The sequence below is a fragment of the Pseudophryne corroboree genome, chromosome 6 (assembly GCF_028390025.1).
Source record: "Pseudophryne corroboree isolate aPseCor3 chromosome 6, aPseCor3.hap2, whole genome shotgun sequence".
Classification (NCBI taxonomy): Eukaryota; Metazoa; Chordata; class Amphibia; order Anura; family Myobatrachidae; genus Pseudophryne; species Pseudophryne corroboree.
This window is the reverse complement of record NC_086449.1, coordinates 543,437,029-543,453,339: the sequence shown is the minus strand read 5'-3', so window position 1 is coordinate 543,453,339 and position 16,311 is coordinate 543,437,029. Positions and strand designations below refer to the sequence as shown.

General features: G+C 46.2%; 1 protein-coding gene across 1 annotated transcript in view; it reads right to left on the bottom strand.

Moving 5' to 3' along the window:
• The window catches only part of CEP290 (centrosomal protein 290), a 497,171-nt gene that overhangs the window by 424,648 nt on the left and 56,212 nt on the right, over positions 1-16,311 (bottom strand). The window contains exons 5-6 of the mRNA XM_063927658.1: positions 9,162-9,208; positions 4,001-4,144 (exon numbers count right to left, since the gene is read on the bottom strand). Coding sequence (XP_063783728.1) covers positions 4,001-4,144; positions 9,162-9,208 — 191 coding nt within the window. The remainder of the gene's footprint in view (positions 1-4,000; positions 4,145-9,161; positions 9,209-16,311) is intronic.

The following is a 16,311-nucleotide window of genomic DNA, read 5'->3' as shown; positions in this document are numbered from 1 at the left end:
TGGGAACTAGCTGCATTGTGCAGCTTCCTTCCTCTGCCCCTGGCAAGAAAGGACGCACCTCGGCCTTTCTTGCCTTTTTGTGATCGAAAGGACTGCATTTGGTAATACGGTGCTTTCTTAGGTTGTGAGGAAACATATGGCAAAAAATTTGACTTTCCAGCAGTAACTGTGGAGACCAGGTCCGAGAGACCCTCCCCAAACAATTCCTCACCCTTGTAAGGTAAAACCTCCATGTGCCTTTTTGAGTCGGCATCACCTGTCCATTGCCGAGTCAACAGGACACTTCTGGCAGAAATCGACATAGCATTTATTCTAGAACCCAGTAGACTAATGTCTCGTTGAGCATCTCTCATATATAGGACAGCGTCTTTTATATGCCCCAGGGTCATTAATATAGTATCCTTGTCTAAGGTATCAAGTTCCTCAGACAGGGTGTCCGTCCATGCTGCTACAGCACTACACACCCAGGCAGACGCGATCGCTGGCCTCAGTAAGGTACCTGAATGTGTATAAATGGACTTCAGGGTACCCTCTTGCTTTCTATCCGCAGCATCTTTGAGGGTGGCCGTATCCTGTGACGGCAGGGCTACCCTCTTGGATAAGTGTGTTAACGTTTGTCCACCCTAGGGGAGGATTCCCAGCGTAACCTGTCCGTTGGCGGGAAAGGATACGCCATAAGCATCCGTTTGGAAATCTGCAGTTTTTCATCCGGAGATTCCCAAGCCTTTTCACATAACTCATTTAGCTCGTGTGAAGGGGGAAAGGTCACCACCTGCCTTTTTTCCCCATACATATGAACCCTCTTGTCAGGGACTGGGGTTTCCTCTGTGATGTGCAACACATCCTTAATTGCTATAATCATATAACGGATGGATTTAGCCAATTTTGGCTGTAACTTTGCATCATCGTAATCGACGCTGGAGTCAGAATCCACGTCGGTATCTGTGTCAACAATTTGGGATAGTGGGCGCTTCTGAGACCCTGACGGCCTCTGCGACATAGGATCAGGCACGGGCTGAGACCCTGACTGTCCTAAGGCTTCAGCTTTATCCAACCTTTTATGCAAGGAATTAACATTATCATTTAAAACCTTCCACATATCCATCCAATCAGGTGTCGGCGCCGTCTGCGGAGACACCACATTCATTTGCTCCCGCTCTGTTTCCACATAGCCTTCCTCGTCAAACATGTCGACACAAGCGTACCGACACCACACACACAGGGAATGCTCTTTTTGAAGACAGTTCCCCCACAAGGCCCTTTGGAGAGACAGAGAGAGAGTATGCCAGCACACACCCCAGCGCTATATAACCCGGGAATAACACAGTAACTTAATGTTAACCCAGTAGCCGCTGTTTGTACTGATTTTTGCGCCTAATTATGTGCCCCCCCCCCTCTCTTTTTCACCCTTGTCTACCGTGTATCTGCAGGGGAGAGCCTGGGGAGCTTCCTCTTAGCGGAGCTGTGGAGAAAAAATGGCGCTGGTGAGTGCTGAGGAAGAAGCCCCGCCCCCTCAGCGGCGGGCTTCTGTCCCGCTTCAATGTACAATTTTTTGGCGGGGGCTCATACATATATACAGTGCCCAACTGTATATATGCTAACTTTTGCCAAAGAGGTCCTAATTGCTGCCCAGGGCGCCCCCACCCCTGCACCCTTACAGTGACCGGAGTATGTGATGTGTGTGTGGGAGCAATGGCGCACAGCTGCAGTGCTGTGCGCTACCTCAGTGAAGACTGGAGTCTTCTGCCGCCGATTTCGAAGTCTTCTTGCTTCTTATGCTCACCCGGCTTCTGTCTTCTGGCTCTGCGAGGGGGACGGCGGCGCGGCTCTGGGATCGGACGACGAGGGTGAGATCCTGTGTACGATCCCTCTGGAGCTAATGGTGTCCAGTAGCCTAAGAAGCAGGACCTATCTTCAGAGAGTAGGGCTGCTTCTCTCCCCTCTGTCCCACGATGCAGGGAGTCTGTTGCCAGCAGAGCTCCCTGAAAATAAAAAACCTAACAAAATACTTTCTCACAGCAAGCTCAGGAGAGCTCACTGAACAGCACCCAGCTCATCCGGGCACAGATTCAAACTGAGGTCTGGAGGAGGGACATAGAGGGAGGAGCCAGAGCACACCAGAATGTAAATTCTTTCTTAAAGTGCCCATGTCTCCTGCGGAGCCAGTCTATTCCCCATGGTCCTTACGGAGTCCCCAGCATCCACTAGGACGTTAGAGAAACACCCATGATCGGGCAGCTTGTGGTACCCATGTGACGGAGATCCCTGGCCTCTTCCCACCACCTAAACAGCAGCAACATGCCTCCATTTTCCCAAATGGAGCCCATCCTGCCCCCGGGAACAGCATCAGACTATTAACTACAGTCTGATGCTGGCATGCATGCTATGCGCAGGACCCACTTGTGCACGTGCAGAATGGGTCTTGTGCATGCACAAAGAACAAAAACAAAAGTACTTTATGCCAATGGTCTGAGGCGCAAGCACACTAGAATGACCCTCATAATGTGTACAGTTGAAGATTTTTTTATATACTAGATCCCCTAGCTATACTATACTTCACTCCCCAAACTTATGTGCAAGCATTGATCAACACAATTCCTCTAACTATACCTTAGAATCACTATGCTATGTAACTAAAACCACATAATTGGTATCATTATTTAAAAACCAAAGTACAGTATAATTAGTGAAACAGTGTAATAATTTTGGTTTGTAGTCACGCATTACAAAATCTAATTCATTATTAAAACTGAAAAAAAACAAGATGCTGGTAGAGACCAAGTTTTTCAGGAAATACTGTCTTTTACACCCATTAAAAATGAGCCGGCAGTAGTGTGATACTAACAAAATATGTGAACATTCCTCCAAGAACAATGTTACAAGGTAAATAACCAAAATAGTTGAGTCCTGTTGTGCTTTTATAAATAACTAATTACCAGCCAGTCACTATGACGGAACAATATTACAGAAATGTAGGTGGCGGATGTGCGCGTCTGAATGGAGCAACACTTGAATTGCTCTGTCGCGCGCCATCTAGTGGCTGCTGGCGTGCAAAACATTTGAATTTACCCCACAGAGGTGAGGAGCAGCATTAGGCTTTTATTATATAGGATAGGAATCACTGATGTTCATTAGACATTTTAAATACCACAAAAGTTATTTTCTCTGGTTGGCAGACTAAACCAGAAAAGAAGCTCCAATTGTCCAGTGCTTGTAACACGAGCAGAGTCATGTATTGTACAGGAACAAGCATGAAGCGCTTAATAGAGCACTTCCAGTTTGATTTCAAGGAAAAACACTGAAGAACATGGTGTCATTGCTGTCGCATTAGTGACATCAAAATGTCTATGTATCATAACCAAGAAGAGATAGATTAAACTACGTACATATTGAGAATCGTACATCAGACTTAGACAGGCAACACATATAAGCGATACAATGTCACAAGATCTTGCATCACCATACATACTACACGACAACGCAATACATTGTTACATGCTTAATATAAAACCGCATTGTCCGTGAATCATCCCATCTGATGTGCAGTACAACAGACAGGACAATACGACCACCTAACTCATCAAACAATTAAATGGGTGGATTTGGGTGTACACACTATACAATGATTCATTGCGGATTTCAAGATTGGCTGATACATCGTTTAGTGCACAGGTTCTCAAACTCGGTCCCCAGGACCCCACACAGTGCATGTTTTGCAGGTCTCCTCAGAAGTGAAATAATTAGCTGCACCTGTGGTCTTTTAAAATGTGTCAATGAGCAATTAATACACATGTGCACCTGCTGGGTTACCTGCAAAACATGCACTGTGTGGGGTCCTGAGGACCGAGTTTGAGAACCTGTGGTTTAGTGTGTTCCAACATTTAACGCTCACATTAGCTGGAGATTAAAAATGAAACAAAACATACAGTAGCTGACACTAATGCTTAGAAATTAAGGCCATAAATATTAATGGTTGTCATGACACAACTGCACCACCCACTTTTTCATTAACTTGTTTCTCTTTTTCCAGCTCCTTTCTCATGTCTTTCAGTTCACGCTCTCTCTGCCCCAGCTGTTCCTCTAGCTGACGAATTTCTTCCCGTAAAAAACGTGAATCTCTGGTTCCAGTAGACAGCTGTGCCATCTGCATTAAATAAAATATCATGGGGGAACACGGATTATCATTTAAAAAAACAATGTGGCAAGCACAAGAAAGGACTGGGGAAGAAAAGAAATAAAACAAACATTTTGCTTTAGAAAGAACTAATTGGAATACTATATGTGAGAAGTTTGCAGATTCAGTTTTCCTAAACTTGGAAAAATTTCACAGCATATAAAGAACACATTTAAGTACCATTTCTAGCAGGCATTAAAAGTGGCAGCAACCACTCACACATTTAGAACTGTACACATAAACAGACGATATTACACTAGCCCAAGCAAGCATTTACATTATATTTTATGAATTCATGGAAATTAATTACACAAACTGTGACCTCATATTCCTAGTTTGGTGCGAGTAAGCAATGCTGGTCAGTGTAGTGTATTTTTGTATAGAATGTGCACCTTAATCATAATGAAAAAATGCTTTATGGGACTGTACTGACGGGAAGCAGGTAGCTTCCCGACGAACGGGATCCCGGCGGTTGATATACCAACGCCTGGATCCCGAGGGAGGACACAATCCCAGCGGATTATGGGATTATGATGGACGGGATGCCGCTGTTGGTATACGGACAGCTGGCATCCCGTCCATCAGTATATCATACTGAACCCGTACTGACAAGTGTCTCATTTGATAGGAGACACTTGTATATCTGTGTGTGACAGAGTCTGAATCTACACAAAGTGCTTTTTTTTTTTCATCCCAAATTGTACTTAATACATACAGATTCAGCTATACACACACACACAGAAAGAAAAAAAGTGTTGCATATCAAATGCATCGCATTGTGACTACAACGTGATAAAGACGATTGGCGTAAGCCAATTCATATGGAACCTGGCAAGCCTGCAGCAATAATGTATAAGTGTGTAATAGTGAATAAGGACACATCTGTACATGTATTTATATGCTATTGACAAATGGCTGGTAACAGATTTCATCTGTAGCCTTGAATTTCATCTCTAAGGAATTATTTATTATATACCTATATACTTTATTTTTAACATTTATAGAGCTGCAGCATATTCCGAAACGCTTTACAATTTGGACAAAAACATTAAGACAATACTGGGTAATAATAGACAAAGAGGCAAAGTAAGAGGGCCAAGCTCACAAGCCAACAATCTATAGTGCAGTGATGGCTAACCTTGACACTCTAGCTGTTGTTGAACTACACATCCCAGCATGCCCTGCACCAGTTTTAGCATGGCCAAATAACAAAACTGTAGCAGGGCATGCTGGGATATGTAGTTCAACAACAGCTGGAGTGTCAAGGTTAGCCATCACTGCTATAGTGTAATAGGAATTTGAAACATGAGGATTAAGTGATACATATTGCAAATGGTACAGCCAGATTGCAAAGGGTCTTAGGGGCTACATGATCCAGTCACACAGCAATGTTGGCAAATACCAAATTACCAGTGAAAGAATACTCAGTGGTGATTTACTGTACATTCAAGAACTGATTAACAGGTAAGAGGACTCTGCTTAACAGCTTGTATGGGTTAGGCTGCAGGGAGAGTGAGGTTGGGTTTAGATGCAGGGGGAGGCCAGTGTTAGGCTGTGTGAGGGAGGGAGGTTGGGGTTAGGCTGCAGGGCTAGGCCAGTGTTAGGCTGAGGGAGTGAGGGAAGTTGGGGTTAGGCTGCAGGGCTAGGCCAGTGTTAGGCTGAGGGAGTGAGGGAAGTTGGGAGAGTAGGCACTAGGGGTAGAAATACTCCCTGGAGCATCACAGGTCCGCATCGGAAGGGACTGTCACAGCAACGCCGAGACCTGGAAGAAGACGCTGGAGATGCTGCACGGAGAAGGTAAGAAACCACTAGGACACAAGTGACAGTTCATCATCTTGACATGGGTAGACACGATGAATGTTGACATGGTCACTGTTGACATGCTGAGCATGTCTGGATATACTTAAACCTCGGACTGTTAGGGTGCCTTGATGACAGATGGCCTTAAGCCATGTGTTTTTTAGTAAAAGCTTGAAGGTTTCATTTTGAAGCTTGTCATTTGTCTTTTAAATATATTAGTATGTAGGTACTGATTGTACTGGTATGTAGGTACTGATTGTAAAAAGGTTTAGAAAGCATACCGCAGATTTACTAAGCCATCGAGAAGCCACATTTTAGAACAGAACATTGAATAATAATCAATGTTTTCTTCATCAGAAGAACAAAACCTCCAGATTTACAAAACCCAATCCACCCAAATAAATGACAGGTCTCTGACAAAAGAGTGTGCAGCCACTGCACAGATTCCTATGATCTGTACAGGCTTGCATAGTGTTTTTCCACAGGAGAGGGGAAAGAGCATATGAATGTAGAGAATAATAGGGAGGGTAGGTAACTATCCAACAATCACAAGTAATAATAACTCTGTGTTTGTGTAATAATTTTAACGTTGGAAGTGCACCCATGTGAGTAGGAAATTTAGATGTAAAAAGATAGAACTGTACTTTCTTGCAGGATTGTACAGTGTAAGGTAAGAAAAAAAAAAAAAAAAACATAGCATGGGGATTCCCCTATTTCAATTCCATAACCAGCCCCACTTTAACCTTGGCCGGTACTGAGAAATAAAAGGAAATATTGATTGGGATCCCCCCTATTTTTAACAGAGTTGGGTACGCTATAGCATGGATACACGCAGCATTAGGTCCCCTTTCATAATGTCAAAAAGCCCTAGATGGCTCAGCCCAGGGCTGGAACCCCTAGGTATACCACCTCCCTAAGGAGAATGAGCCCTGAGCTAGTCTCTGTACCCATGGGGCTTTGGATGTGAAGATAAAAATAATAATTATTATTACTATATTGTTCTTACTGGTGGAATGCTGGTTCCTCCGGCTACGACCAATCAGCATGACCCCACTTGCAGATCTAATCGGTCAGTGCAGGCCAATGCATTCCTATGACGAGTCACAGAATGAAATCCATAACCATCAGTGCGGCATGGACAAGATTAGGGTCACCTGTTTTGTTTTTTGCTTGTTTTGTTTTTTTTCCAAGTCTTTGAATGCCTCATGGGAAGAAGAGGGACTGTCTCTCGGGAATGAGTGACTAATGAATAAACAACGGATGTGTTTATTTGATAAAAGTACATTTCCATGGTGTTTGTATCAGTCATTTTTTTTATTTTATTATATTTACATGTGGACTACAGATGCCAGTGAACCCTTTGTGCCCAGGCATGCTGGTACTTGTGATTCTCCAAGTGTCACAATGCCCTGACAGCCTTGTGGGGACCAGTAGTCCACCTGTAAGGAACAATAACATAAATAGTAATTACTTCTGCACCCAATGACACAGGGGCTGGGAGGAGAGCCCTGGTATTTCAGCCCATGGCTGGTTATCCTTAGTGAGGAGGGAGTCTAGCTCTGGCCTGAGCAGTTTAAGGCTGGTTGGCATTGTGGTAGGGGGGTCCCATGCTGCATGTCACCCTGTTGGTTACGTTTTTGTTGTTGTTTTTTTATCACTGACATGATCAATTTAGAAGGTCAAAACCACCTATAGTAAATACAGTCTTTTGGGAATAGAACCCACCGCCAACCCACAGAGGGTTCTGGCAGATTTAAAAGGACAGCAAACACACTGCTTAATTTAACCTCTAATCTTAAATGCCATAGGCATTATGTAGTTAGCTATAGGAACAGACAGAAGTTCTCATGGCACTGACCCAATGTGATCATTCTATCACTATATTGAAAGGGTGCGGTTGATGATGGCACAGAAATTGTCTCAGAAGCAGTGAGAATGTGCCTCCTGCCATTACATGGGCAAATAACTTTCTCATTAGGACTCCTAATTTCCCAGCAGATGGACCACTATATGCTCATATGTAAAATTATAAAGGAAACTATAAATTGAACTAAGGTTTAGATATATGTTGTTCATTCAGATACCCTTTTAATATAAAATGGTGTAAGTACAGATGTGTCCTCTTACATCTTTGCTCCGTGTGCTACAAGTCACGTTACACATAACGAGTGAGTGCCGCGTGAATCGGTAGCGCTGAGCATATTTTTTGGCTTTTTTTTCCAAGAAAGTGTGTCTTAGACATAAAGTAATGTAAAAGGACGCACAAGCAGCTTCTGCTGAGTAAAATGATATGCAGGATGCCTATATTATGTGTGTGACTGCGACTAAAATTGCATGCTGGAAACCACTGTAACGTGGCAGTCCAGGTGCTGATAGAGCCACAATTACAATCAGGATATAGGCATGCAGCATATCAATTTAACCAGCAGTAGCTGCTTGTGCGTCCTATTACATTACTTTGTGTCTAAGACACATTGTCACGGAAAAAAACAACCCAAAATATGCTCAGCGCTACAGAGTCCCGCCATGGCAAGGCGCGACTTCAAGGGCTGTTTAACGTAAGAAGACACATCTGTATGTTTTAAGCTACAACTAATATTATTCATCAGCAAAGGAACAGAATGTGAATTGCAAGTGTCCTACTATACATTTACATTCAAAGAGCAAAGCATTTCCATCATGTCTTCCCACTTAGTCTAATCACGTCACTAAAGACAAATATCCAATGGGAGGAAACATACATAGACCTCTATGACACAAAAATATAGGCATTTATATTCACAATAAAGCCAATCATATAAATTATGTTACAGATTCCTTGGTTGTACAGCCACTGAATGGTGCAGAGAAGCTTGATAGTTGCCACCACTGAAACATATTTCTTCAGTACACTGGCTCTCAACTTAAACCCTCAAGTTTAGGCCATGTTTTGAGGATTTCTCTGTGGAAGCAGGTGGGATAATTACTGACCCAGCAAAATAGAATAGTTCAACTGTGCACGATTATAGAGCTCCACAAAACACGACCTGTAGGTGATACTTGAGGACTGGAGTTGGGAACCCTTGCATTAGTTGCAGTGTTGCTTCTTTTCATCAATCTTGTGTGTCTAATATGAATGCAAGAATTACATAAAAATGGAAAGGAAAACAGCATTGGGCAATTTTATTTGAACACTTAAAAAGCATACCTCTATTTCATTTTCCAGCTGCTTAATTTTATTTCTTAATTGGTTTTCTGTTGAAAAGAACAAAAAACGTTAAGGTAGTAAAAATAATAAGAATTTACTCACCGGTAATTCTATTTCTCGTAGTCCGTAGTGGATGCTGGGACTCCGTAAGGACCATGGGGAATAGCGGCTCCGCAGGAGACTGGGCACAACTATAAAGAAAGCTTTAGGTGTAACTGGTGTGCACTGGCTCCTACCACTATGACCCTCCTCCAGACTTCAGTTAGGGAAACTGTGCCCGGAAGAGCTGACACTACAAGGAAAGGATTTGGAATCCAGGGTAAGACTCATACCAGCCACAAAATCACACCGTATAACTTGTGATAACTATACCCAGTTAACAGTATGAACAACAACTGAGCCTCAATCAACGGATGGCTCATAACAATAACCCTTTAGTAAGCAATAACTATAAACCCAGTTAACAGTATGAACAACAACATAGCCACGGTTCAACCGATAACTATAACATAACCCTTATGTAAGCAATAACTATATACAAGTCTTGCAGAAGAAGAAGTCCGCACTTGGGACGGGCGCCCAGCATCCACTACGGACTACGAGAAATAGAATTACCGGTGAGTAAATTCTTATTTTCTCTGACGTCCTAGTGGATGCTGGGGACTCCGTAAGGACCATGGGGATTATACCAAAGCTCCCAAACGGGCGGGAGAGTGCGGACGACTCTGCAGCACCGAATGAGCAAACTCAAGGTCCTCCTCAGCCAGGGTATCAAACTTGTAGAACTTAGCAAATGTGTTTGAACCCGACCAAGTAGCAGCTCGGCAAAGCTGTAAAGCCGAGACCCCTCGGGCAGCCGCCCAAGAAGAGCCCACCTTCCTTGTGGAATGGGCTTTTACTGATTTTGGATGCGGCAATCCAGCCGCAGAGTGAGCCAGCTGAATCGTGCTACAGATCCAGCGAGCAATAGTCTGCTTCGAAGCAGGAGCGCCAACCTTGTTGGCTGCATACAGAATAAACAGCGAGTCAGACTTTCTGACTCCCGCCGTTCTAGAAACATAAATTTTCAAAGCCCGGACTACGTCCAGCAACTTGGAATCCTCCAAGTCCCTAGTAGCCGCAGGCACCACAAGAGGTTGGTTCAAATGAAACGATGATACCACCTTAGGGAGAAATTGGGGACGAGTCCTCAATTCTCCCCTGTCCATATGGAAGATCAGATAGGGGCTTTTACATGACAAAGCCGCCAATTCTGACACACGCCTAGCTGAAGCTAAGGCCAATAGCATGACCACTTTCCACGTGAAATATTTTAGCTCCACGGTCTTAAGTGGCTCAAACCAGTGGGATTTCAGGAAATCCAACACAACGTTAAGATCCCAAGGTGCCACTGGTGGCACAAAAGGAGGATGAATATGCAGCACTCCCTTTACAAACGTCTGAACCTCAGGCAGTGAAGCCAGTTCTTTTTAAAAGAAAATGGATAGGGCCGAGATCTGAACCTTTATGGACCCTAATTTGAGGCCCATAGTCACACCTGACTGTAGGAAATGCAGAAAACGACCCAACTGGAAGTCCTCTGTAGGGGCCTTCCTGGCCTCACACCAAGCAACATATTTCCGCCATATGCGGTGATAATGCTTTGCTGTCACATCCTTCCTAGCTCTTATCAGCATAGGAATTACTTCATCCGGTATACCCTTTTCCGCTAGGATCCGGCGTTCAACCGCCATGCCGTCAAACGCAGCCGCGGTAAGTCTTGGAACAGACAGGGCCCCTGCTGCAACAGGTCCTGTCTGAGAGGCAGAGGCCATGGGTCCTCTGTGACCATCTCTTGAAGTTCTGGGTACCAAGTCCTTCTTGGCCAATCTGGAACAATGAGTATTGTTCTCACTCCTCTTTTTCTTACTATTCTCAGTACCTTGTGTATGAGAGGAAGAGGAGGAAACACATATACCGACTGGAACACCCACGGAGTTACCAGTGCGTCCACAGCTATCGCCTGAGGGTCCCTTGACCTGGCGCAATATTTTTTTAGCTTTTTCTTTAGGCGGGACGCCATCATGTCCACCTGTGGCCGTTCCCACCGATTTGCAATCTGCTCGAAGACTTCTTGATGAAGTCCCCACTCTCCCGGGTGGAGGTCGTGCCTGCTGAGGAAGTCTGCTTCCCAGTTGTCCACTCCCGGAATGAACACTGCCGACAGTGCTTGTACGTGATTCTCCGCCCAACGAAGAATCCTTGTGGCTTCCGCCATCGCCACCCTGCTTCTTGTGCCGCCCTGTCGGTTTACATGGGCGACTGCCGTGATGTTGTCTGACTGAATCAGCACTGGTTGGTCTCGAAGCAGGGGCTCCGCTTGACTCAGGGCGTTGTATATGGCCCTTAATTCCAGTATGTTTATGTGCAGACGAGTCTCCTGACTTGACCACAGCCCCTGGAAGTTTCTTCCCTGAGTGACTGCCCCCCATCCGCGGAGGCTTGCATCCGTGGTCACCAGGACCCAGTCCTGTATGCCGAACCTGCGGCCCTCGAGAAGATGAGCACTCTGCAGCCACCACAGAAGAGACACCCTGGCCCTCGGGGACAGGGCGATCAGCCGATGCATCTGAAGATGCGATCCGGACCACTTGTCCAACAGATCCCACTGAAAGATCCTGGCATGGAACCTGCCGAAAGGAATGGCTTCGTATGACGCTACCATCTTTCCCAGGACTCGCGTGCAGTGATGCACAGACACCTGCTTTGGTTTCAGGAGATCCCTGACCATGGTCACTAACTCCTGAGCCTTCTCCTCCGGGAGAAATACCTTCTTCTGTTCTGTGTCCAGAATCATGCCCAGGAAGGGCAGACGCGTCGTAGTAATCAGCTGCGACTTTGGAATATTCAGAATCCAGCCGTGCCGTAGCAACACTTCCTGAGAGTGTGCTAAGCTGACCAACAACTGTTCTCTGGACCTCGCCTTTATGAGGAGATCGTCCAAGTATGGGATAACTAACTCCTTGCTTCCGAAGAAGTACCATAATCTCCGCCATTACCTTGGTAAAGACTCTCGGTGCCGTGGATAGACCAAACGGCAACGTCTGGAATTGGTAATGACAGTCCTGTACCACAAACCTGAGGTACTCCTGGTGAGGCGGATAAATGGGGACATGCAAGTACGCATCCTTGATGTCCAGAGATACCATAAAATCCCCCTCTTCCAGGCTGGCAATGACCGCTCTGAGCGATTCCATTTTGAACCTGAACTTTTTCATGTAAATGTTCAAGGATTTTAAATTTAGAATGGGTCTTACCGAACCGTCCGGTTTCGGTACCACAAACAGTGTGGAATAGTAACCCCTTCCCTGCTGAAGGGGGGGTACCATTATTATCACTTGCTGGAGGTAGAGCTTGTGAATAGCCGTCAGGACTATCTCCCTCCCCGTGGGAGAAGCTGGCAAGGCGGATTTTAGGTAACGGTGAGGGGGCGTCACTTCGAATTCCAGCTTGTATCCCTGAGATACAATTTGTATAGCCCAAGGATCCACTTGTGAGCGAACCCACTGGTTGCAGAAATTTCGGAGACGCGCCCCCACCGCTGCTGGCTCCGCCTGTGGAGCCCCAGCGTCATGCGGTGGACTTAGTGGAAGCAGGGGAGGACTTTTGTTCCCGAGAACTGGCTGCATGGTGCAGCTTCTTTCCTCTACCCCTGCCTCTGGCAAGAAAGGATGCATCTCTGACTCTCTTGCTTTTTTGAGAACGAAAGGACTGCATTTGGTAATACGGTGCTTTCTTAGGCTGTGAGGAAACCTGTGGCAAGAAAGTCGACTTTCCAGCTGTCGTTGTGGATACGAGGTCCGAGAGACCGTCCCCAAACAATTCCTCACCCTTATAAGGCAAAACCTCCATGTGTTTTTTAGAGTCGGCATACCCTGTCCATTGCCGAGTCCATAAGACCCTCCTGGCAGAAATGGACATTGCATTTATTCGAGAGCCCAGCAGGCAAATGTCCCTCTGGGCATCCCGCATATATAAGACGACGTCTTTAATATGGCTAAGTGTTAGCAATACGGTATCCCTGTCCAGGGTATACAACCCCTCTGACAGAGTATCTGTCCATGCTGCAACAGCACTGCACATCCAAGCTGAAGCAATAGCCGGTCTCAGTAGAGTACCAGAGTGTGTATACACAGACTTCAAGATACCTTCCTGCTTCCTATCCGCAGGTTCCTTTAGGGCGGCCGTATCCTGAGATGGCAGGGCCACTCTTTTAGATAAGCGCGTCAGGGCCTTGTCAACCCTAGGGGAGGATTCCCAGCGTAACCTATCCGTTGGCGGGAAAGGGTACGCCATTAGTATTCTCTTGGGAATCACCACTTTCTTATCAGGGGAAGACCACGTTTCTTCACATAACTCATTTAATTCATGTGACGGGGGAAAAGTAACTGGCTGCTTTTTCTCCCCAAACATATTTACCCTCTTGTCAGGGACAGGGTCAGCCTCTGAAATGTGTAATACATTTTTCATTGCAATAATCATGTATCGGATGGCCTTAGTCATTTTGGGCTGTAATAGTGCCTCATCCTCGTCGACGCTGGAGTCGGACTCAGTGTCGACATCTGTGTCAACCAACTGAGATAGTGGGCGTTTTTGAGACGCTGACGGCCTCTGAGGTGCCTGGGCAGGCCCGGGTTGAGAGCCCGGCTGTCCCCCGGCAGCAACATAATCAAATCTCTTATGTAATGAGTTTACATTGTCATTTAAGACCTTCCACATATCCATCCAATCAGGTGTCGGCACCGACGGGGGCGACACCACATTTATCTGCACTTGCTCCGCCTCCACGTAACCCTCCTCATCAAACATGTCGACACAGCCGTACCGACACACAGCACACACACAGGGAATGCTCTGACTGAGGATAGGACCCCACAAGGTCTATGGGGAGACAGAGAAAGAGTATGCCAGCACACACCACAGCGCTATATACACAGGGATACACACTACCAGAAGTGAATTTTTCCCAATAGCTGCTGTATCAATACACCTTTTGCCTAAATTTATGTGCCCCCCCTCTCTTTTTACCCTCTTAGTGCCAGGAGACTGCAGGGGAGAGCCTGGGGAGCGTCCTTCCAGCGGAGTTGTGAAGAGAAATGGCGCTGGTGTGCTGAGGAAGAAGGCCCCGCCCCTTCAGCGGCGGGCTTCTGTCCCACTGTTTCTGACTAAAAAATGGCGGGGGTTTTACACATATACAGTCACAGACTGTATTATGTGTCTTTTTTATGCCAAAGGTATTCTTATTGCTGCCCAGGGCGCCCCCCCCAAGCGCCCTGCACCCTACAGTGACCGGAGTGTGTGGTGTGCAGTGGGAGCAATGGCGCACAGCTGCGGTGCTGTGCGCTACCGTAATGAAGACAGGAGTCTTCAGCCGCCGATTTCAATCAGCAACTTCTGATCTTCTGGCTCTGCGAGGGGGACGGCGGCGCGGCTCCGGGAACGGACGACCGAGGACCTTTGCCTGTGTTTGAACCCTCTGGAGCTAATGGTGTCCAGTAGCCTAAGAAGCGCAACCTAGCTGTGAACAGGTACGTTTGCTTCTCTCCCCTCGGTCCCACGTAGCAGTGAGTCTGTTGCCAGCAGATCTCACTGAAAATAAACCTAATATTACTTTCTTTACTAGCAGGCTCAGGAGAGCCCACTAGGTGCATCCAGCTCTGGCCGGGCACAGATTCTAACTGAGGTCTGGAGGAGGGGCATAGAGGGAGGAGCCAGTGCACACCAGATAGTACCTAATCTTTCTTTTCGAGTGCCCAGTCTCCTGCGGAGCCCGTCTATTCCCCATGGTCCTTACGGAGTCCACAGCATCCACTAGGACGTCAGAGAAAAATAAAATAAAATACCTCCCATTCACACAAAAGAAAAAGCAAGTGTATGAAAAGGTCTCAAATGAGATTTCTCTAAACTCCACCATTACAATCCAGGTTTCAGGGATATCTATGCTTGAGTTCAGATGGTTAAATCAAATTGAGGTACTAATTAAGGCACCTGTGCTCAAGAATGAATATCCTTAAAACCTGGACTGTAATAGTGGAGTTTGGAAAACTATGTCTTGAATAAAACAGACAATACATTGCCAATGCTAGTATTTGGACCTGTTATTTGCCAGGGCACTAGCGATCATGGGGGTCATTCCGAGTTGTTCGCTCGCTAGCAGATTTTAGCAGCATTGCACACGCTAGGCCGCCGCCCTCTGGGAGTGTATCTTAGCATAGCAGAAAAGCGAATAGAAATTTCTTAGCAGTTTCTGAGTAGCTCGAGACTTACTCCTACACTGCGATCAGCTCAGCCAGTTTCGTTCCTGGTTTGACGTCACAAACACGCCCTGCGCTCGGCCAGCCACTCCCCCGTTTCTCCAGACACTCCCACGTTTTATCATGGCACGCCTGCGTTTTTCCCGCACACTCCCAGAAAACGGTCAGTTTCCGCCCAGAAACACCCACTTCCTGTCAATCACACTCCGATCACTTCAACGATGAAAATTCTTCGTTCGGACGTGAGTAAATCTACTAAGTTTTGTGCCAAAATACTTAGCGCATGCGCACTGCGTACCATGCGCATTTTTGCCTTAATCGCTCCGTTGCGAAAATCGGCAACGAGCGAACAACTCGGAATGACCCCCCATGTCTGATGTTTCAAGGTCCGTCCCCCCCCCCGTGTCTTCCTCCACCTTAACATCTATACTCCCTCCTGTCCCCCATCTCTCTCGTAGCTCTATCTCTGCTGTCCCCCGTCTGTCTCTATCTCTCTCATCTCTGTATCCACCCTACCAGTCTCTCTCTCTGCCCCCCCACCTCCATCTGATAACTAACACTCCATCCCTGTAACCCTCCCAATTTTCTCTCAACTCTGTTGCCTTCCCCCATCTGTCACCCCCTCCCTCCTCACTCCCTGTCATCTTTGCAAATTTCCTTCCACCCTCCTTTTTCTTTGATTTCTTCGAACCTTCCCCATCTTTCAAAAGTCTGTCTCATCTCTGCTCCACTATCTTCGCTTTATTCAATCACTCACACTTTTATCATTTTTTTTCATATCTCTGCCTCCCTCACTTGTCTCCCTTATCTCTGCCCTCTCCATTAATAGATATTGAGAGGGGTGGGAGCAAGCCTGC